At 43.9% G+C, this 23783-nt stretch overlaps 1 protein-coding gene across 2 annotated transcripts in view; it reads right to left on the reverse strand.

Moving 5' to 3' along the window:
• Nucleotides 1-4881: 4881 nt before the first annotated feature.
• The window catches only part of CNOT10 (CCR4-NOT transcription complex subunit 10), a 78057-nt gene continuing 59155 nt past the window's right edge, over nt 4882-23783 (reverse strand). For both annotated transcript variants that reach the window (XM_044679645.1, XM_044679644.1), the window contains exons 14-19: nt 19235-19348; nt 12248-12378; nt 11545-11580; nt 11163-11290; nt 6697-6772; nt 4882-5255 (exon numbers count right to left, since the gene is read on the reverse strand). In XM_044679645.1, coding sequence (XP_044535580.1) covers nt 5101-5255; nt 6697-6772; nt 11163-11290; nt 11545-11580; nt 12248-12378; nt 19235-19348 — 640 coding nt within the window. In that variant the 3' untranslated portion in view covers nt 4882-5100. The remainder of the gene's footprint in view (nt 5256-6696; nt 6773-11162; nt 11291-11544; nt 11581-12247; nt 12379-19234; nt 19349-23783) is intronic.

The following is a 23783-nucleotide window of genomic DNA, read 5'->3' on the forward strand; positions in this document are numbered from 1 at the left end:
GAAGTTGAGGCTGCCCAGCTCTGTGGGAATGGGAGGAGTTCTCCAGTGTTAGGGGTGCCACACCGGGGCTACAGAGGGGGGTGGACCACTGGCTGCCCCCGGGGTTGGGTGGAGCAAAGGACCAGAGAAGGGCCAGAGCAGGATGTTCCTAGAAAGCAGCAGGGATGTCAGTCCCAGATGGGAGGGACACCAGAGGAGAGCTGCCAGTCTTCAGAGGCCATTTCCTCCAGCCTCTCACTTTACAGATGAGGAAATTGGCCCGGGAGGACCCTCGGGCCGGGGTGTGGAGCCTTGCTCTCCCCTGCCAAGGCCCCCCAGAATTCTGAATGGAGAGCCAAAAGGGATCTAGGAGCCTGCAGAAGGGATGCCGCTCCCCGGGCTGGCCAGTGAGTGGGAGGCAGGATTGGAAGGGAGGCCTCTGCCCCGTGTACCCCACCGTCTGCTTTGGAACGTGGCCCTCTTCCTCTGAGCTCCCTCTCCTCTGGCTACAGCAGGCGGGAGGCGCTCTCTGCCTTCCGCACTGTGGGAAGCCCCTGTGTGGGCACCAGCCCGGTTAGGATAAAACCTGGTGCTGAGTGGCTGAGGCCTGCCTGGGAGAACCCACAGGCGAGGCTGAGTGAAGAAGGGAGGCCTATTTAAAAACATCTTTATTTCTACTTTTTTACAATTGCACGTCACATCAAGTTTCCACACACGTTTCCCCAGGTTAGAGGCTCAAACCCATCTCCCGGGTCTGGGTCACACATGGATTAAACGATGAGAACTTTGAAGAGCTCCGCATGAAATATGTGCAAAGGACGATGCCGGCTGCCGGCCCAGCATCGTTTCTGCCCTCAAAAGCTTATTTTCCAGCCAGTCCATTTCCAGGTAAGCGAGTAGCTTTGGCACGTTTTCTGCTTCCGACAGCCTCAGGCGGAGGACGGTGCTGGACTCTCCTGGCCTGCCCGTGGCAGCGACTGGTCTCTCTGGGCCCGTGCCCGGGACCAAAGGCAGCAGGGGGCGGCCCTGGCAGACCCCTTCCCTCGGCTCTCCCTGAAGATGAGGGGCTCAGTACTGGAAGGGCCTCATCCTTCTTCCGCTCTCCCCAGCTTGTGAAGCCCTCTAATGCGGGAGCGCTGGCCCTCCCCGGAGTCAATCTGCTCCCACCCTTCTGAGGCTAAACAGGAAAGGCTTAATCCCTTTTCTCTTGACTAGCTAATCTTGGGTCCTCTCCAGGCTAAACACCCCCAATTCCAAAGAGAGAAGATGCCAGTAGGGACCTTAGAGGTCACCTGGGCTGCTGGATTTTATCTGGTCCTCACCTCTGACTCTGTACTTCTTGGCCATCTTTTTTCTCTTCCCCCTGGAAATTCTATAGCTTAAAAATGTTTTCATTTTTTAAACCTGTATTTTGTCTGAAAATTGGTACCAAGTATGAGTTTCGAGGCAGAAGAGTGGGAAGGGTGACAATGGGGGTTAAATGACTTGCTCAGGGTCACACAGCTAGAAAATTGGCTGAGGCCAAATTTGAACCCAGGTCCCTCCTCACTCCAAGCTTGACCTCTCCATGAGGCCCTCAATTGCTCCTTTATAATTGTCTTTTAAAGGTGTGCTCTGATCTAGGCAGAACAGGGTGAAGCCGACTGCCTTCATCTTTCAGATTCTTGGGCAGCCCAAGGTGGCCTCTATCGCACTGCTAACATGCCACGTTTGTGGTCCACTAAAAACCCCAGATCTTTTTCAGGCAAATTGCTTCCTAGCCATGCTCCATCCTGTCCTTCTGGGCCCAAGGATGAGCTTCTCTAGTCTTTCCTCCTTCCAAATCCAGGTCCTCTCCTCCATCCAGGGCAGTTCAGGCATGGGCTGGCTGTGGTGGCCCACTAGAGAGATGCCCTGAATTTAATTTTTATTTTATTGGACCCTCCAGAGTTGCCACAGATTAGCCTTGGGACGTCCAGGGCCTCTCTCCCATGCAAATCAATGCAGCTGTGACAATATGGGGGGAGCTCAGAAGCCCCAGCACTGGCTTTGAAAGGCGCTGCAGCCTTCCAGCTCAGCCCATCAGGAGGTGGGAAATGCTGAAACAAGGCCCTGCATTCCTGGGGGGAGCTGCCTATTCAGGAGGACCACACAGCAAGCGAGTGAAATGCGGCCCTTTCCCCAGTGGAACAGACGTGGGGACGGGATTAGCAGGTTTCCCCAATGGGAGTCACCACAATGGCTGGCTGGCTCTGGAGGATCCTCCTGCTTCTGCCCATCCCCAAAGCAGGACCTAACCAAAGCGTGGCTCTCTGGGTGGGACAAGCCAAGCCCTCCACAGCTTCCCAGACCACAGGAGAGGCCGGGGGAGAGGTGGCCGTCTCCTCCCTGTAGCCTCGGTATGGCGCTGGGGACCCATGGGGCGAGGAGCTCACTACCTGGCCTTCGGGGTCAGGCATTGAATAAGGCCCCTCTTCTGGGCTGGGCGCTGGGGAGACCGAGAGGAGGGAAGCCATCCCTGTCTGGAAGGTTCTCTTCTCAGCATCCATCCGACTTCACGCTCCGTGACGGTTACTAGCTAGGTGGACAGAGAAGACGGCTGACCCATTCCCCTGCCTCGCCCGGGCCGAAGCGCTCAGCCCTCCCTGGAGCGTTCTGGGTTACTGCTGGGCCCCCGTTTTCTCCCTAAAACGAAGGCTGTTGTTGCTCAGTCACGTCTGACTCTTGGACCACAGCACGCCAAATGCATTGGTTTGCCATTTCCTCCTCCAGTGGTTTACGGTAGTGAAGTGACTCTGCCAGAATCGTGCCGCTAGGAAGTGCCAGAGGCGAGATCTGAACTCTGCCCAGGTCCTGTGCCCCATCCACTGAACCCCTCTAAATGAAGACAGTCACTTACAACCTTAACCCACTTCCCTGGCATGTCTTGTCAAACGGAGGCCACAGTCCCAGGCTTCCCGATCCCATCAGGCAGGAAGCTCGTGGGTGTGAGCCAGCTCCCTCCCTCCCGGGCACATCAAGGGGCTCGCCCGGGGTCCCAGGGGATTTCAGGGTGGGCCCTCCCACCCACATATAATGCTCCAAGTACACCAGACGACCAGGGAACTCAAGAAACCATCCAGAGCAGGGATTCTTAAGCCATTTTGTGTCCCAGGCTGCCTACTGAAGCCTCTGCGGACCTTCAGGGAAAAAAGTTTTTAAATGCATAAAATAAAATATATACTATTAAAAATAAAAGCAATCAAATTAAAATAAAGATTTTTTTTCTTATCTAAGTTCATAGACCCTTTCCAATCTGTATCAATCTATCCAGGTGAAGAAGCCCTTAAGTCCAGCTCCCTCAATGGTGCATCCAAAGGAACCAAGGCTCCCCGCTCGTGCTCCCAGTTCTGCTGACACTGCAAGCCTCTTCTCTAATAACTGGGGAGCACGCTATACTGCATCTCCTAAGGGGTTCCTGGGGTGGCCCCCCTCTCCCAAGCACCGCAGCGCTGGCCAGGCGGGCCGGCCGACTCTCGTTAGAGCAGGCTGGAGCCGGTGCGAAAGGCGAGAGCGCGGCGCCTTGTCCTCGTGGCCGGTGCCGGCTTCCGACTGACCCATTCTTTGCCTCTTACGCTCTGTCCTGGTAAACAGTTCTGACCTTTTCACTCGTTTAACCAAAGCAGAGACTTCAGAATCTGTTCTGTACAGAAGCAGCGAATGGAAAGGAAAGGGTTGCCCAGGCTTCTCCCTCTGTGGATGAGGCCAGAAAGCTCCCGAGTGCGCTCCCCATGGCAGGCTCGGGCTTTCTCTGGTGACGGAGCCCCCTTCCCACAGCTCAGACCCATGCAAGTGGGAGTCAAGAAGACCTCAAACAGCCCCTCTGAGGGTTCGCCTAACGACTCACGCCGGAGAGATCCACGCGTGGCACCCCTCTGCCTCCTCTAAGCCCCAGAACACCCTAAAGCCCTCACCAGCTTGTTTTAGTCATTTATTTAAGACTCTGGCCGATGTTGCAGCCCCTTTAAGGTTTATTTTCTAAATTTACTAAGACAAGAAAGCAGCTTTAAAAGTTGAGAGACGACAACTCCAAACTCTGCACAGTCAGTTGTGAGGAGTCTGCTTTGGGTAAAGCCATCACTTACTAGCCTGGCCACTTCCTCGCCATCACTTCCCTGTCCATCATCCTGAGTGGCTTTTTCCCCTAAGGTGCCAGGCGCATCACTTACCCACTTTGCTACTCATAATCTCTTCTGGCTTCGGTCACCCTGGAGGCACGCCGGGCTGCCGCCCATGGACTTCAGGCTGAGCTCGGCCACAGAACGTCATCTCTTCTGAAGGGGCTTCTCGCCCTCACTGGCTCACGTCTGGGGCTCATTCCACGTGGGGGGCTTCCAGAACACAACCCAACATGGCTGATGACCCCCAAACTCAGCACTGCAAGCCGCCTCCTACAGGCAGGCAGCAGCAGCAGTGCCAGGGCGGCCCTGGCTGTTCTGGGAAATGCAGCGCCAACCTTGGGCGCGGCTCTCTCATTGACTAGCGTTGCTAAACTAGGCCCTGATCTTGGTCACGGACACACACCACAGACTGCGGGGTCCCAGGTCAAGTGGCTGCTGGAGGGGTTTTCCTTCTCTCTATGGGACAAGCTAACTGTCCATCTCTTCATGGCAGCACAAGGCAGGCGCCATCCTTGGTCTGGCTTTCCCCTTGGGCTCCTAGCTTGGAAGAGCTAATCTTAGGGCATCGGCTGCTACTTCCCATGCCAAAAGGGCTTAGGGGTCCAGTGCAGGGGACCCCTCCCTGGCCAGCTACCTCTTCACTGCCTCCTCCAGTGGGTCCCGTGGGAAGCACAAGGCCTGGTCGGACAGAGCAGGCACATACATGATTCCTGATGCAGGGAGAGGAGTGAAGGGAAGAAGGCTTCAAGTATGACTGTGAACAAACTATTAATAAGGTCATTTTATTGACTAGAAATGGACATCCGTGTGCAGAAATAGACAATGGTGGAAGCTCGGTGAAAACGTCCAACCTAAAGCATCTTACGCCCCCCACGCATCAGGAGCGTGGATCCCGCCAAGATCCCCAAAGGCAGCATAAGCCCACATCCTTTATTCACACTGCTGCAGTGCAGAGGACAAGGGTTACAGAATGCCCCAGGGGTCACTTTCTCTGCCCAGGGGTGAAAGCTGGCATCTGGATGGGCTGGATAGGGTGAGCAGACTGGAACACTGGCTTCTTTCGTATTTCAGAAAGTGTTTTTACAGAAGGGAGCAGCTGATTTCTTTTGATGATCTGTAAGGCCAGCTGGGTATTACCTGTGCAGAAAAAAATCTGATGAGAAAAGCTGCTGCAATGGAGAGCCCAGGTCAGCCCTGGGCCGGTCTTCCTGAGCAGTTAGTTCTAAGTCATTGGGCCTCCCTGTGATTCCAGAGCTGCCTCTCAACATCTCTGGGATTTTGTGTGCAGAAAAGGAGCTGGACTGGCTAGTCTCCAAGGTGCCCCCTTGCCCTGCTTCCCCTTGACCCTTAGCAGAAAAAAGAGCAAAGTGTCTGGCTCCTCTTGCTGCTGATAACTGGCCTGGATGGAGTTCCTGACCTTCAGATCTCAGGCCAGTCTACCTGCCACCCTTTTAGAGATGAGGGTCTGACACAGAACTGGGTTCTGGGTTTCTCTGACCTAGTCTTGCCTCAGCTGGCCTCGAAGTCTGGTACTTTTAAAGCTAGTGGATGGTGTTCTACAAATTCTGACAGTATAGCATGAAATCACACTGGGAGGTTTGACTGAGAAGCCCTGAAATCCCTCTCATTTCTTCTAAGCCCCCCAAATTCTCTTAAACCATTGAATTTCTCTTTTACCAAAACCATATTCCATTCGTACTCCTTCCCTGGGCTAGGTTTTATTTAAAAACGCACAATCCCTCCAAATCTCTGCCTGCAGGAAAGACAAATTCAGCACTGGATGGAGATGGAGGAAGGCCTGGGCACATGAACACTGCCTAAATTCTATCAGGACCATGACTTGTTTTCATATACATATCTGGGGTCGGGCCCAGATTTAAAGTTGGAGAGGACCCAAAAGAATGGTTATCACCACCTCCTTAACTGGCACCAGATTATTCAAGATCTGGTGGTATGTTGTTCAACTAATCATAGGCTTTCTTAGAGTTCTGGTCAACTTATCTCTGAATCCCTTCCAAGTCAAGATTTGGGGTCTTTCCCCAACCCTTTACACATTCAGATTAATGATGTTTGTCTTTATAAGAGGAGGTAAATCGAAGGTTCCTTGCTCCAGTATGCACAGACTGCACCAGATGGAATGTGTTCCCACTCACAAAGTATGTGCAGAGCAGTGGGGAGCACTAATGTTTTTTAGAGCTTGACCAAATGGACTAGGCTTGTGATTTCACTGGGACAGGGAACCCCTGGGTGAGCTTATTTCCTCTACAAGTTTGAGATGTGAAAAGGCTTGCCCAAATGAGCCCTGATGTGTCAGAGGCAGGACTTAAAACAGATCTTCCTGGCTTCAAGGCAACATGTTTCTCCATGATGTCTTGTGGTCCTCTCATTTTCAAGAAGTTACAAAGTATGCGTGAGAAGAGTCCTATTTTGGGAACCTTGGTCCTTCCCTTCCCTCTGGGTTTTTGTATAATTGAGAAGTGGGAGTGGGGAGGGGCTAGTTCAATTCATTTGGTGTGAGTCTTTGTAATGGGACTAATATTTTCATGTCTAATCTCTTTCACATGTTCAAGGGACTCACCGTTCTGTAACTCTAGGTAGACAGCCAGCAGGATAGCCTCAGGAGGTATTTCCTTAGGATGAATCATGGAAGCCGCCTTTTCTCAAAATAAAGCAAAAAGAAGTTATCAAAACCAGAGAACTGGTGGACTGAAAGAATGGTCCATCAGCCTGTCAGAAGAACCCAGGAACATTTTCCTAGCATCTTGTACCCCCCCTAGCCTACTCTCCTGAGAACTCCCGGGGCAGAACTGCAGGAACAAGGACAGACACTTCTTGGATCCTCTTCCCTAACAATTTCCAGTTGTTTAGATCCCTTCCAAATGAAATGACAGGGCTCCCTCTTGTTCCCTCACCCTCCCCTGAAGTGCTTCAGCCCTTTCATGTTTTCTGTGGTTTGCTCTTATCCTTCAGCATAACTGTGGCTTCTAGAATCTACAGGTTAGTTTAGTTCAAGTCAATCAATTCGATTTTTGAAAATACATTTACGTTCTGGGTCTGATATGTGAAAATCTTGGATGTAGGTCACTATGCATCCCCTTCCCCCAAGGCCCTGAGTGCATAAAGACCTTGTTCATGAGTGTTTTAATATTCTAAGTGCATTTGTAGAGTGGTAATGGATTTTCTTTGTGTTTTATTTTATGCATTTAAAAACACCATTCTGAGAAAGGCTCCATAGGCTTTATCAAACTACGAAAGGCCACACAAAAGACTAAGAAAGGAGACAGAATTCTGTATTGAGATTTGTTTTTCAGTCATGTCTTCATGACCTCATTTGGGGTTTTTGGGGCAAAGATTCTAGAGTGCTTGGCCATTACCGTTCTCCAGCTCTTTGACAGATTTCGTGGAAATGAAGGTAAACAGGGTTAAGTGACTTGCCCAGGGTCATCTGGCTAATAAGTGCCTAAGGCTGCATTTGATTCCAGGCCCAAGGCTCTATCCACTGTGCCATCTACAGTGATTGCAATCTGACTTCCATTCCCACCACTCAGCTAAAACAGCTTAGTCTATGACCTTATTGCTAAATCCAGAGGTTTCTCCTTATCCCCGTCATCCTGGACTTCTCTGCTTTATCTAGCACTATTGACTGTCTCTTCCACTTTCTGAGAGCCACCCCTCTTTAGTTACTCATGTTTTCCTCTCAACTGTGGCTCGTCTCCTTTGCTAGTAGCTTCGGGAACGTGGCCATCTTCTTCTCCCATAGTTTCCATGACATCTCTATTCCTGCCCACTCTCCAAAGCTGCAATTTCTTTCAGGACATCTGTACCTGGTCATTTGCAATGGGGACATATTACAAATTAAAGATGTCGACCAAACATCTTTATTTATTTATATTTCTTCTGTTGCTATCAGAGTTGGCTTGAAAAACTGTAGACTAACTTCTCTCTCCCATTTTTTTCCTCCTCTCCACGCTCACTCATCCCCTAGTCCCGACCTTGTCTCTCTTCTGTCTGCAAAATTAATGAGATATTTCTCTAGAAAGATTTTTTTTTAGGCCCCTACTACAGCAGGACATAAGCACAACCCCTCTGTAGGTAGAGACAACAGACTGGGAATTGTGCATTATTTCTGTTCAGCTTTGAGGGGAGGAGAGGAAATGTCTGCATTGCCTAGTACAGTGGTGTCTAGCACCTCAATGGGAATGGCTTCCTCAGGGCCTGCATATTGATTCAGAGAACCATCCATTCATACTCTTGGGGCTTTACCAAATTTTTACTTCTTTGAGTATTTCCCAGTTACACTTTAATCTGGCTCACTCAGAGTTTGTTACCCTGGTCTAATACATGGTAGATTCGCATTTCCAGAGTAACAGTATGTGGCATACATAGGTATAGGGCAGTGATTGCCAAAGTGGGCGCCACCGGCCCCTGGTGGGTGCTGCAGTGATCCAGGGGAGTGGTAATGGCTACAGGTACATTTATCTTTCCTATTAATTGCTATTAAAATTTTTTTAAAAATTAATTTCCAGGGGCGTGAAGTAATTTTTTTCTGGAAAGGGGGCGGGAGGCCAAAAAAGTTTGGGAACCACTGGTATAGGGTATCACTATAGAGTTCTGACCATTTCTTGTGGCTCCTGGTATAGACCTCACTGCATTACAATCCCACCTTAACTAGACTAGAACAGGATTAGAATTAGAACTATAAGCCAACAGCCTCATCTGGGAAATGAGGAAAAGTGAGGCCCAAGGTCACAGAGTATGTTAGTGGCAGACCAAGGGCTATTTCTATATTTAAAAGAAAAGCCAGACTCAGGAGGGGAAATGCTGCCAAACAGAGTAGAAGCCAATATGCAGGAAGAGGGGTTCCAAAGCAGAGAGGCCTGGCCAACTTTTTTTGAGGTGGCAAAATAGGGAGAGTCAGTCTGGATTATGACTAAATTTTCCCCCCATATTTCCTTGTGCCCATATGGGGACTTATCATTTTTATTCCAGGAACATGATTACACATGATGCCGAATCTGGAAAAACCCCGATAACACTGATCTTACCAGATGTTTTGTTTTTTTAAAAACTAAAGGTCTGACTACCTTACCCAGAAATAAAATAGGCTTTAATTTTGCTTCTGTAGACATTAAAGAGAAATCTAACTGTTATTCATTTACTGGGAAGCAAAATGTTCCCATCCTGTTAGGAGTAAATGAAAGCTTTGCTTCCTTTCCCAGCCATGGTTAAGCTAAATCTCACTTTGGTAACATGGATCTGGGGTTCTGGCTCTTTTATGCTATGGGACTGGTTCAGTATTTCACTAAGTATTTTGAGAACAAGAGCATAGGCCTCTGCTCTGCCTGGATCCACGATCCTTTACCCTAAGCTCCTGATGAGCACAGAAAAGTTGGTCAAACATGCCTTGCATTTCATCAGTAAACTGAAAATAAAGACTAAATCTGAGGCTTGCTGTAAGCCACAGAAAGGAAATGCTGGTAAATGTCCAACCAGCCATGTCTTTGAGAGACCTCGAGAGCAATGCAGCATTTCTCAAGGATGAACCAGTTCCACTGGATAAGCAAGAAATAACCCTCAAGTATTCTCTGTCTCTTAATGTTCCAACAAGGAGTAAAGGACTCCAGAGCCACGACTGGAGGGAACTTCAATAGGCATTGCATTAAACTGACAAAGAAGGAAGCAGGCTGAGTAACATTAAGTAGCATGTCCATGAGAAGGAAGTATCAGACTGGGGATGTTTGAACCCAGGGTGGTCTCTTGACATCAGAGTCCCAATGACCACATGGTTGAAGCCATTTCACTGAATGGAAAAAATTAAATCATAACAACTGCTTTAGATAGATTATGACACTTTGTTAAGCCAAAAGAAGCTAGTAAGCTATTCAAAATACAATATATTTGCTTAGTAATTTTGTTCTTGTGGCAGTTAAACTTGTGTTAAAATGTCTTCTCAAGATCTATCTCCAGCTGTTCACTCACTGTTCCATCTTCCCAATTCATGAAGGTGGCACCCCTTGCCTGGCCTAAAAACCAAGACACCAAAATAGCTTGCTCCCTGCAGGCCAGGCTCAGCCAACCTCTTGCTGTCCCCTTTTCAGTTGTTGTTCTTGAGCATCCTGACTTTAGGTCCCTGCAGGGAGGTTCTGAGGACACAAGCAATGGGTCATCAGACCCATCCACTGTGCCAACATGCTTTGAAAAAAGTCAACCCCCCATCCCAAATAAGTGTCCCCTGGAAAATAAGGACATGTTAGGGCGGGAATAAATGATTTACATTCTCCTCTGAGCAAAGCCTTAAATGTAAGAGTTGTGACAGATGGAGATGGCTACTTAAGTACACAGCCCTCAACTTTCACATGTATTTGCAGGGATCTCACACTAAATGTTATTCTCCAGGTTCTCAGCATAATTAGGCTGGGAAAACCTGATTAGAACACGTTCCAAGTACCAAGACTCTAAGGTAGCTTTGGCAAATCTTTTTGAGATTGTGTGCCCAAACTGCACCTTTAAGCCCCCTGTGTGCCTCCCGCAATACCCCAGAGAGTGGTGGGAAGAAATGCCCATGTTGGGCGACTGGGCAGGGGGCAGGGCATATGAACACTGTCCTCGGGTGCAATGGAGAGGGGAAGGGGAGCAGCCCTGGTCTGTGCCGCCAGGACACGTGTGCCAGAAAGCTATAATTTCAGAGACTTGGAAAAGTAGGTTTACAGATGGGTTGAGGTGACAGAAGGTCCCATTATGCCCTATGTCTCCTGCTCCAAGGCTAGTGCTCTTCCCATGCTATTTTCTCACTTATACACAGCTTGTGGGAGAAGGAATGGGACAACTGCCCCTGCCCAAGGTGATAGGAGAATTCTCTTAGGAGTACAGGGTCTAGAATAAAGATTTCTTGAGTTGAACAGGAAACCCAACCTCAATGCTACTCTAGCTCTTTGCATTCCTCTAGTCCTTCTAAAGAAACAGCTCAGGAGTCATGAATCTGACATGGGCTTCAGCCTTGAAGTTCTTCGAGAAGAAAATGGCAGCTGGGCATCATGTGTTTACCTGGTGTAGACACTTCCGGGCCTTGTCGTATTCACTGCGCAAACAGTAAGCACTGCCGAGATTAAACAGCATCATCGTTCGGGCAGAATTGACTGAGCTTGGGTAGCATTGAGGTGTTTGCTTGCCAGCTTGAAAAGGAATATGAATGTTATTAAAAACACAAATTCAAACCAATTAAATAGCTTAATGTGACCCAAAGAATCTACAGAATTTGTGAAACCAATGGCAAATTATTAAGGCATTAAGGCTTAAGGCATCAAGTGTTTGTGAAGGAGATGAAGCTCCCTCAGGGCTCCTAACACCCAACACAAATGATCTAAGATCTAGGCTACTTTCTCTTAGTCTTATACACGCACTGAGAACTTACAAACTTCTTACTTACAAGACTCCATTGCTTCATTTTCCCCTTTGTCAGGTCCTACAACAAAGACATGAAAAACCAGTCTGAGGCCAAAAGGGAATCATTTCTGAAAACCCAACTCTTCCAGAAGAGGAGAGTTCTGACATTAAGCAGCTTGTTATAACTCTGAGTTTTAATTTTCAGTGAATGATTTCTCTTCTCTAAAAGCATCAGAGCATGGCAACACAAACCAATGGGATAAGCTTAAATGGAGGGGAAAAAAATCCAACCCATGTGCTTTTATTCCGTTTATTCAAATATCAACTAATTTGCAAAGTTAGGAATTAGGCCACAGATTCAAAATACTCTAATTTTGTTTACCCTAGCCTATAAATTAACTTTTTAGAACTAAATCTTTTTTTAGTAGTCATATCACCTCCACTCACCACACAAGAGCTAGCAAAGAGTCTAGACTGACTACAAAGAAGGGAAAAATAGTCTATCAGTACTAAAATGACCGCACTCTGCTAGAAAGCCTTTTAAAAGTGGAAAAATTATACCTAATGATGCCCGATTCCATGAATTATCTAATTGTTAAAAAAATAAATCAGCAAAAGGTTTGGAAGAAGCTTTGTTAAGACTTGCATTCACAACAGCTGCAGCCTTAAATTTCTATGCATTATGAGTTACAATTAAAAGGCAATAGGAACTTGGTCCATATCTAATCAAGTATGTCTTCATTAACCTTGGTCCTGCTCATTTGAAGAGATCCCCAAAGACACATCAGTGACATTTTCAGGATTCAAATGCGTAATGGCATCAGAGATTCTGTCAAGAGAGATGAGGGCTTCTGCTGCATATAAATGGCCCAAAAACCTAAAGTAGAAAACAAAATGAAGAAATCAATCCCAAATGGTCAAGTCCTTCACCACCACATCTTCTTTAGGAGACAAGTTTGTATTTAAAAGTTTCCCTTTGCAATAAATGAATTAGAATGTAAAAATTAATTAAACATTGTGGCCAGACACAATCATCCAGCATCACTTAAATACTGGAGAAACACCAAGTCTGACAGAATTTGGAAACAGAGGAGTTGGGCTCAAATCTCTGATTCTAGACAAATCACTTAACTTTACCAGACCATTGTTTCTTTATTGGGACTAAATAGTCTTGTAGTTCACTTAAGAGCTTTAGATTCAGAACCTATAATTCCTGTGGCCTTCAGGTCCTTCCCTCGTATGAGGGAATTAGACCAGATCATCTCTTTAAATTACTTCAAGCTCTCAATCAATCTCGTGATCCCTCTCCTCTTATATGCTCATTTTTTTTTTTTGAGGGGAGGGTTCTAGATATGCGATTTCATCAATGTGGGAAAACAGCTGATATTAAATTTGCCTCCATGAATTAAGACTGCCAACTTATCTGTAATTTAAAATCTCATTAAGTAGCATGCATCACAAAGAGGTTTTTTTAAATGGCCTTCCTAGAGTTATACAATAATATTGGTTGGGGAAGAAAGCCTTGAATGAGGCTCTATCTCACCCCCCAGGCCAGCCTATACTGAAAGTGGTAGAATGTTCAACTGAGAGACAAAGATCTGCTAGGTTACACCATGAGGGCATCTTAAACAGTCTCCCCACTGTCTACAGGGAAGGCATTTGTGGTGAATTCAAGAAACCAAGACTATGGCTATCCTGCTGTAGAAGGACATTCTCATCTTTTAGTCCAGCCTATGCCTGGCCCTGGCCGAAGGATACGTGGCTGCTTCATGGCAGAGTTAGGCACAGAGCCTGGGTCCATGATGACAAAGACATGGCACACGTGCCCCAGCGGCACGGAGGGGGCTGCTCCCTTCCCCCTCTCCACCACGCCAGAGGATGATTTTCACATGCCCTGCCCCTCCACCCAGCAGCCCAATGCAAGCCCTTCCTCCCTCTGCTGTCTGGGTAATGCGGGGGGCTCGCAGGCAGCTTACAGGTGCCTTTTGGGCACGTGATCTCTAAAAGGCTCGCCAACACTGCCCTAGGTCTTCTCATGACTAATGCAGTGCTCTCTCCATTAAAACACAATGGAAACTCTAAGCTGTGTTACAAATAATTGTGACCATCTGCCTTGGAACTTCCCATGACTCCTTTGCAGAGGTGGGGGCAAGGAATACATGGCTGTAAAACACCGCATGGAATGTCACTTTTGTGATGTACTCATTTGTTTGGTGAATTATTTTCCTTTCTTTTTGTCGTAAAACGAAACAAACCAAACCAAGCAAAAAAAGAACAAGACATCATTGGAAGGGTTGGTTTCTCTGAGAGAGGGAAATCTAGGCAATGTAAAAACAGGTAATACCAATAAAAGTCTTTTTACAAACCTGTCGTGGATGAACACTGAGATCTTCCCATCTCCCTTTCTTCCAGATGTTTAGCCCCCCCAACTTTCTATTGCCAATGTCAACTCCCTTGTTCCAGCCATCTGCCACCATTTCACACCTGCACTTCCACAACAGCTTCCTCACTGGCCTCATTTGCTTTTGTCTCAAACATCTCCCTCCCCTCCCCCCGTCTGCATATGTCCACCTAATTAATCTCCCCGAAGCATAGCTGGTTTGTGACACCCTCTTTCTCAAAAAATGAGTGTTGAGTGTAAGCTATCTACCAACTTTAAACAAGAAAAGTCCAAACTTCCAAATGGAAATGTCAGCTTCAACAAAGCTCTATAATTGGTTCTGATCTGAACAAGCAACACTACGTAGTTAGAAAGAACTGGTTTGTGTCCCACTGCTGATGTCTCCAGGCTGGGCCTTGGTTTCTTCTCAGTAAAATGAGGGGGCTGGACTAGAGAGCTTCCAGGTCCTTTCCAGGTCTGTCATTCATCACATCCCTCCAACTGATGCCAGTTCAATTCAACAGACAGGTTAAATGCTTCCCCTCTGTGACTTAGAAAGCAATCCCCAATGTAAGCTGTGCACTCCGGCCAGGTCAGAATTCTCCCTAGTTCAGGCACGTGCCAAACTCTTGGCTCCTCCCCTCCGCTACCTTCCAGCTGTGTAAGCACTGCTGACCATCTGGCATGGTGGCAGGCACTGTACTAGCTTCCGAGGACACAAAGACAAAAACAAGGTGGTCCCAGCCCTCAAGGAGCTCATATTCTGTTTGAGGAGACAACAGGTACATAAAGAAGAATGGAAAAGTAACTGTGAGAGGAATCAGGCACGCGTGTGTGTATATTGGGGGGGGGTGTCTTGAACCGAGTTTTGAGGGTGACTCATGAGTCTGGGAGGTGGAAGGAGAGAAGCCATGTCAGGGATGGGCTTTGTTTGCCAAGGCATCAACTCACTTCATCCTCATTACATTAACTGTTGAAGACAGACAGAATGGCCATTATCATCACCCCAACAAGCTATACAAGATATAGTGACTTACTCATGTCACAAAGTTGAATAAGCAGCAGTTGAGACTGGAACCCAGGTCTCTAAATTCAGGTCTCTGCTTTACTATGGGCCAGGCACTAGGCTGGGAAAAGCAATGTGAACAGACAATTCTTACCCTCAAGGAGCTTGTACTCTAGTGAGTAAAAACCCACAGAGAAGAATGGGAGAAAAGGAAGGGAGCTTTGGTCTAGGGCAGTGATTCCCAAAGTGGGCACTACCGCCCCCCTGGTGGGTGTTGCAGCGATCCAGGGAGGCGGTGATGGCCACAGGTGCATTTATCTTTCCTATTAATTGCTACTGAAATTTAAAAAAAAAATTAATTTCCAGGGGGCTAAGTAATATTTTTTCTGGAAAGGGGACGGTAGGCCAAAAAAGTTTGGGAACCACTGCTCTATGGTCTCCCAAGAATGATGACAGGCTCCCTGGGGGCAGTCCAACAATGTAGGTGGAAGGATGTTTGGGGCAGATGAGGGTAAGCTGTGTAAAAATGAAATTTGGGAAATGTATCAAACTACATTTCCCGTGGTCCAACTGGTTTCCGTTTCCGGTTTTTTGGGCGTGGGGAGGCCTCTGTCTTGACGCAGGGAAGAGTTTATAATCTCCTGGGTTAGGAGGGAGTGGCTCTCTCTTGGCCAGCAGACTCGAGACAGGAAACAGGAGACAGTAATGGCGAGGGTGGCGGTTTTGAATTCTTACAAGCGCGTGGTCTAATGGCTTTATCTATCAGCATGGCTTTAATTAAAATACTAATTTATATTATTATAGCAGCCTTTATCATTTTTCATATTTGTAATTTGGCGAACCACACGGGAGTAATTCGAACTTTCAATTTTCTAGATAGCCTAAGAAGAAGCCATGTGGCTCTGGGACCCAGAGTCTCAGAAACAATCTTTTTCCTTGCCCAGTCCTCTCCCAGTTTTCCCCAGCCTAGAGGCTGTTTCACGGGGAAGAGAAACAATGGTTTTAATTGCCGCTGGGCTGCGAATTATTTTGCTCAATGCCCCGGGCCTGGCAGCCCTTGCTGGCACTGATGGACTGCCGGTGCCCAGCCAGTTTCGCCTCGCAGCCGATCTCCTGACTCCTGACTTGATCTCCATTCCTGCCATGCGGAAAGCCTGCAAGCCTCCCAGTGCCTGTGATCTCCGATCCTGACTCTCTGGTGCTGCTGGAGTCCTGAACCCCGAGCCCCAACAGCTCACCCAGTCCTGACTTGCCGAGATCTCGACCTCCAGAGACTGCTTCAGCTCTGCCGCAAATGATTTGGGTATATTCCCTTTTCTCCCTATTTCTAGCCCTCCACGTGTTTCTCTAAAGACCTAATTTAGGCAACCCCAACCCACACAAGCTCTACACGTGGGTATTTTCTACAAAACTTTTTCTCTAGCCCCGAGCCCAACGACCTGACCCCACGTGGACCTAGCGTTTACCTTTAATGGGGTCGAATGGCCTATTCAGACTTGCTTGTGATTAAAACTGAACTCAGGGGAAGAGATTTCACCCCATACCTGCTCAGAACTTTGAGCAAAGACTGATTATAAAAAAAAACAAAAACCTTTCAGAACTGAATGACTTTTAAAGAGACTGTATCTTACTGTATTTTGCTAATTAGTTTTGTAAATTAATCTTGCTTATTTTGTTGATTTTCCTGTTGCACTGAATCATTTTACGCTAATGAAGTTACTGCTTATGATGTTATTATATTTCCTAAATTTACTTAAAGCTTACTGTATCAGAAACAATGCGGTTATATGTACCATCTATGAACATCTTATAGAGCACATGTCTTTTAAATTTTATTCTGTCTTGGTAATTGTAAAGAACCTTGAAGTTTCCTTGCTTGAATATTACCTTGTAATTTTACAAGAGGTATTTTTTAACTTTTACTCTAAATCCTTAAGAATTGTTGTTTTAAAGGATAAAGCTTTTATATATTTTATTATAAGAGGCATTATTGCCTGGAATGGGTAGACGCATTCCTACCCAGGATTTTTTTTAAATACAGAGAGTCAAGAGCTCCTGTATATTCTTTGCTATGGAAGCAATAACAGCATTTGCCAAGGGTTACAGGTTGTAACAAGTAAATGATTTTAAACATCGTTTTAAAATGTGCTATTGGAAATTATGGTACTCTATTTGAATGTGCATTGTGAATCTGCTATTTTGTAAAACCCACTTTCTCTCATAGAAAACCTCATTTTTGGGTAACATAACCCTTCTAGTTCTAAGCTATATATATATTTTTGATTTTTTAAAAACTTTTTTAATGAGAGCAATTGATTTTTCCTTTTTCTTATCTTGTACTGGAAATACATATATAATCATTATTTATCCTTGTTCTGATTCTACAGCAAATACCTGAGCCTATAGGACTGTGATTTAAATGCCTCTCTGATTCCAGAAGGGAATATGAAAGCCATTAATAGTGCTAAAGAAGGCACATGGTCAGAGACTTGACTGACTAAGATCTGCATAATTGCAGCAGTTCTATGCCAATACTTTAGGGCTTGGAAATTGGGGTTTGAGTCCTGGAGTCCCAGTCTTTTCTAAAACTTTAGAGGACGTGTGTCCCCTCGATTTAGATTCCTAGAAAGCACCTAAGATTGGTTCTTTATTTGGCTCACTTCCCTAAAAAGCTGATGATAAGTCAGATCAGAGAGAGACATTTTCCTTAAGTCCTGGCCCTGAATGGGTAATTGCAATCTGCTGAATTCACTTTAATTAGGCCTTCATTGAAAGGTCTAAGTTTATTTTCCCTACATTTTTTGCACATTTTACATTTCATTCACAAGTTAATTTTTTCTTCTTTTTTCTTGAATTTTATTCTTTGTATTTTGCCATCCTTAGCTGACCTGAGGTACCTTTTTTTTAGAAAAAAGGTGTGTTTAAGATTTACCTCACGGGGATATTTGTTAAGTTTTTTTTAAATTCAATAATGTAAAAATATATGTATATTTAACTCTTTTAGGAGTAATTTCACGGGGAATTGTATAAATCTTAGAAGAAAATGTATGTTTTGTAATCTATAATGTAAAGTTTAAATTCTTTTGAGAATAATTTCAGGATAAGGATCTTGCCATCTCCCCAGAATCCAGATGATGAACTCGTTTGGTGAAGACACTATGAAGATGTCTGAAAAGCCTTCACTGTACCATGAAGACAAAATTTTGAACTTTGGGGTGCAGTTGATTGAACTATGGGGAGTTGAAATTGAATTGTATATATTGTTTTAATTGTACACTGTTATACCAATAGGGGACTGCCCCCAAATTGGTTTTTGTCAATGCGGCTAATTTTAACCATTTGTTCATCTATTTCTTTTATCCCCAAATTCCTGAAAATTTTAGAAGTTGTCTATTTTTACAGGTCCAGCGAAGAAAAAAGGACTAACCTTTTTTTTTGCCGGACCTCACGGGGAATTGTAAAAATGAAATTTGGAAAATGTATCAAACTACATTTCCCGTGGTCCAACTGGTTTCCGTTTCCATTTCCGGTTTTTTGGGCGTGGGGAGGCCTCTGTCTTGATTCAGGGAAGAGTTTATAATCTCCTGGGTTAGGAGGGAGTGGCTCTCTCTTGGCCAGCAGACTCGAGACAGGAAACAGGAGACAGTAATGGCGAGGGCGGCGGTTTTGAATTCTTAAAAGCGCGTGGTCTAATGGCTTTATCTATCAGCATGGCTTTAATTAAAATACTAATTTATATTATTATAGCAGCCTTTATCATTTTTCATATTTATAGCTGGGGTATGAAAGTGAAGCTTGCTGTGGGGCTGGCTGTGTGTAGAAGTCACTGACCCGAGGCACAGAGGGAGTCCCAAAGATTAGAGAGGAGCGGATGCTCTTCCCCAGGGGCTGGGAGCCCGCACTGCTTCCCTCCCACAAAGGTCATCCTACATGCTCTCTCTGCTCAAGAGCAATGTCTGGAAGGAACAAGTGCCACGACTAGCCATCCTGCTGTGGTTCTCTCATTCTAAACACAAACTAAGTACTTCTACACTGACATACACATTCACAGAAATGACTGATTTTAAACAGCCAATGCTAGATATTCCTCACTGGTCTGGAGCTGTGTGGCCCTGCTACTTCACAGCCATGCCCATGTCAAGGGAGCTCAAGAAACAACAAGTAGTGGCAGAACCAGGACTCACCTCCGCATTCCCCAGCCAGGGCCAGGCCACTTCACAGGGGAAGTGCCACACACCGAAGACACAAATCCTCTCAAGTTAAATTTCATTGGCTGGAGAAAGGGTATGGAGAAGAAAATATCCCAAAAGAAAATAACTTAATTATGTGTAATACAATCCAACTTACTTAAGAGATCCCGACAGCTTAGGCTGCTGGAGCAGTTTGTCCGCATGATTCAAAGCCATGAGGTTGTCACCCAAGGCCAGGGCCACATAAGCACTACAAGCAAGGATTGAGCACCTGGAACAAAAAGAGAGGGAAAGGGCTCAGATTTGTAAGATGTAAAAAATGTATAAAACCTGCTTCTGGGATAATTTATTTTGGGGAATAAAACAAACAGAAGAAACTATAAGGCTTACAACCAATTTCCTTGGCACATTTCAGCTACATATGTTTTATAAATCACCATTAAGCATTCTTTTTTAAAAAAATCTTTCTCTTTTGTCTTGGAATCAATCCAAAGTATTGATTTAGGCAGAAAACACTAAGGGCTAGGCAACTGGAGTTAAGAGACTTGCTCAGGGTGACACATTTAACAAGTGTCTGAGGCCATATTTGAACCCAGGTCCTCCCGACCTCAGCCTTAATGCTCTAGCCACTGGGCTACCTAGCTGCCTCCATAAGAATTCTTCAAAATATTTTTCAAAAAATACAAATTCTCATTGGGTTTCAACCTAATGTAATGACCAAAGAGCTGCCTACTTAAAAAAAGTTTTATAATTCATGGCCTCCTAAGTAAGGAATGAGGAAGGGGCTTCTATTGATGCCACCATTTTATTGTCCTGGAAGGAGACTTTATTCCTTTCTGGGCAGGTGCGGTCTTGCAAAGAACTGAGCCCATGGTAGAGCTTGCTGAAAACCTTTCCCTTTCTAAACTCCTCTAAGCAGTACTATGCTGGGGTGGGAGAATTCCCTGAGGCCTGGGATCAGGAGAGGAGGCCAGTTTGACTGGGACACAGAAAGGGAAGGTACATCCTGATTGAAAAGGGTTTGAATGCCAGACTGGGAACTTTGTAATTAATCCTAGAGGCAACAGGAAGCCGCTAGGCTTGCTGAGGAGGCAAGTGATATGGTCAGATATGCCTTAGTCACTTTGGCAGATGTGAGGAGGATGTATTAGAGAAGGGAGAAAGGAGGCAGGGAGATGACTAAACTATTGCAATAATTCAGGGGGGGGAGATGTCGAAATCCAGAAATAGGGAGGTGACTGTGGAGAAGGTGAATGGAGAGAAAGGGGTGGATGTAAGATGTGGAGGTGGAATGAACATGATCTGACAATTGGAAATAAGTAAGGGAGAGTTGAGGATGACTGAAATTGTGAAGCTAGGTAAATAGGAGACGAGTGGTACACGCCATCGCTTCTAATTCTTTGCTACCACAAAGTGGGATGTCTGGGAAAATATTAACAGTTTAGTTAACTTTGGGAATTCATTTTCTATCATGACCCAACAAACTTTCTCATCCTGAAAAATCATTCCATCCCTTCCTCTGATGGGTCAATTCTTACTGGAACCTCTGCCCTTTCAGCTTCTCTGGATGCATTTCTGTTAAAATGTAAACTCCTTGGGGAAAAGGGCTGCCTTTCCTTTGGCCTACAGTGATATTCAAGAACGTAGGCATAATCCCTGGTACATACTGCTAAAAAATGCCTGTCATTTATATCCAGAACCTCTGGACCAATTCTTAGCTCTACCAACCATGTAATGAATATATAACTATCTTTCCCACATCTTCTCCACCATGGAATGTTCCTGTTTTAAGTCATCTTTGAAAATTTTCAGGTAAGTGGTGAAATCTCCAATTTAAGGTGCCTTTATCATTAGTGATTAGGAGCAAGTTTTCAAATGGTTGTCTGCTTTTTGCAATTCTTCTTTTGAAAATTTTCATATTTGTTGACTGTTTATTAGGGAACAGACTTTGGTGTTACATATGTGTCAATTCCCTATATGTTTTAGAAATTAGATTTTTTAAAATTGATATTTGATTCAACTGTCAAGTTTTTCTTTTTACTCTAATTTCAGTGACCTTAGAGAAATAAGCTTTTAAATTTTATGTAACCAAAATTGTCTTTTTAAAAATCTTTTATTCCTTATTTGGTTAAGAATCTCTCTAGTTGTAGTGGGGAAATGTGTTTTGACCTATTGTCTAATTTTTTTGATGCTTTTATATTCAGGCTGAGTATATATTTTGTAAATTCTTGTTACATGAGATAAAATGTTAGTGTAAACCTATTTTTTCCCAAACGCTTTCCCCAAGAGTTCCTTTCAAAAAGGAATTCTTAGTAATTTATGCTCTTATGTCCATAGACAATGAGCTATTTTCAGTTGCTACTGTTTCTTGCTTATCGACTTTGTTCCACTGATCTATTTGTCTGTTGTTGTTTTTAACTATTATAAAATTTATGGCAACTACTGCTTTATAATAGGTTGAGTGGGGGACAGGTAGGTAGTTCAGTGCATTGAGAGCCAGGTTGAGATAGGAGGTCTTAGGTTCAAATCAAATTCAGATACTACCTAGATATGTGACCCTGGGCAAGTCACTGAACCCCCATTGCCTAGTCTTTATTGCTCTTGTGTCTTGGAACCAATATACAGTATTTATTGTAAGATAGAAGGTAAGGGTTTTAAAAATAATGATAGGTTGATTATGATAATACTATGCCCATTTCATTCAGGTTTTTTCCTCTCATTATGTTCCTTGAAATTCTAGATTTTTTGTTCCTCCAAATAAATAGTCATTGTTTTGCCTAGATTTATAAAGTATTCACTTGGTAATGTGATTGATATAGCACTATATTTGTAAATTAATTTAAATAGTATTGTCATTTTAATTATAATAGCACGGCCCAAATATCAATAATGAATCTGTCCTCAATTATTTAAATCCTTTATTGTAAAGTATTTTTTATGGTTGTGTTTATAAACAGTTTGTGTCCTAGATATTTCATGAATTTTGTAGCTATTTTGAATAGAATTAATAGAAGAGAATAAGAAAATCAATGAAAAATAAAATGATTTTTATGATTTTTGCATAGTATTATTTTTGCAGAGGCTGTTATTAATCATCTCAATAACTATCTTCACTAATTCTGATATTTTCTAGATAAACTTTAGCAAGTCACTTGCAAATTGGATTAATTTCATCTCCTCTTTTGCCAATTTTAATACCATTAAATTTATTTTCATCTTGTTGCTATAGCAGACATTTTGAAAACCATGTCAAATAACAATAAACATTTCTATCATAGTCCTGTTTGTACTGGGAAAGTTTCTAATATTTTTTTCCATTGCAAATAAAGTCAGTTCTTGGTTTTAGATAACAGTAAAGAAAGGTGCCTTCTTACCCTATATAGTTTTAAAGGGTTTTAAACAAATAAGCACTTTATTTTGTCAAAGGTCTTTTAACTAGCAAAGAAAATAATCATGCTGTTCTCATTTGTAAAAATCTTATGTAGACAGTGAATAATTTTCTAGATACCACTGCATTCCTGTACCAATTTCCTGTGAGAATTTTATTTAAAAATTTTGCAACAATATTCATTTATGAGTTGGTTTTCAATGACCATTCTTTACTTTATCTCTCCTTGGTTTGAATATATTATTTGAAATATTAATTTTTCAGACACCTCAGACCTCTAAGGACTGCATTAACTGCATTCCATAAGCTTTCTTATTATTATACAATTATTTATTGTATCTCTTAATTTATTCTTCACCCACGCCTTAATGTTATTTAGTCTTCATTAGGTCTGTTTCTTTTGCGTATATTTCCTAATGCACTACTTTTATCATGCTATGGTGTACACATCTATACTTTCTGCCATTTTATATTTATGATTCCTTTATGTCTGAGCACATAAAGCTATCAAAGGATGCAAAATATATGCCTTTTTTAGTATTCTCATCTAGAAGTCAATAAAGATCTGTAAAATGTAACTTTCTCAGTAATGTCTATATTTTCCTTCTTGTTTATCTTTCTGATGGTTTTTAAATAACCCTCTGAGGAAAGAATATTACATTCTACTATTTACAGTGTTACTATCAATATCTTTATATAAATCCCCTAGACTGTATTTTCTTAAAAAGCTTAAAAGATTTTTTCCTACATTGTCTATAGCATCAGGCTTATCAGGCATTAAGACAATGTAGTTCACTTGTTTGTCTTAATTGGTTATCACTGATTTTATTGTCACTTTATTTGAAATCATGGCTGTAACTCCTTTTTTAATACTTTTTTTTTTAAAACCCTTGTACTTCGGTGTATTGTCTCATAGGTGGAAGATTGGTAAGGGTGGGCAATGGGGGTCAAGTGACTTGCCCAGGGTCACACAGCTGGGAAGTGTCTGAGGCCAGATCTGAACCCAGGATCTCCCATCTCTAGACCTGACTCTCACTCCACTGAGCTACCCAGCTGCCCCTGTAACTCCTTTTTAAAAGAGTAGTCTGAAAGAAAACAGATTTTGTTAAATCTCCTTCATTTTCACACTTTTACATATATTTCATTTAGACATCAACTTAAGGTGTTTTTTAATCACTATTTTCTTCTTTTTTTTAGCTAGGACGTTCAATCCATTTATGTTTAAGGTTATATTTGTCAAATTTGTTTTCTTTCACTAAATATACAGTAATGTCTTTTCTCCCCTTCATCTCAGTCTCTGCTATGTGTTTTTCTTATA

The sequence above is a fragment of the Gracilinanus agilis genome, chromosome 5 (assembly GCF_016433145.1).
Source record: "Gracilinanus agilis isolate LMUSP501 chromosome 5, AgileGrace, whole genome shotgun sequence".
NCBI classification, from domain to species: Eukaryota; Metazoa; Chordata; class Mammalia; order Didelphimorphia; family Didelphidae; genus Gracilinanus; species Gracilinanus agilis.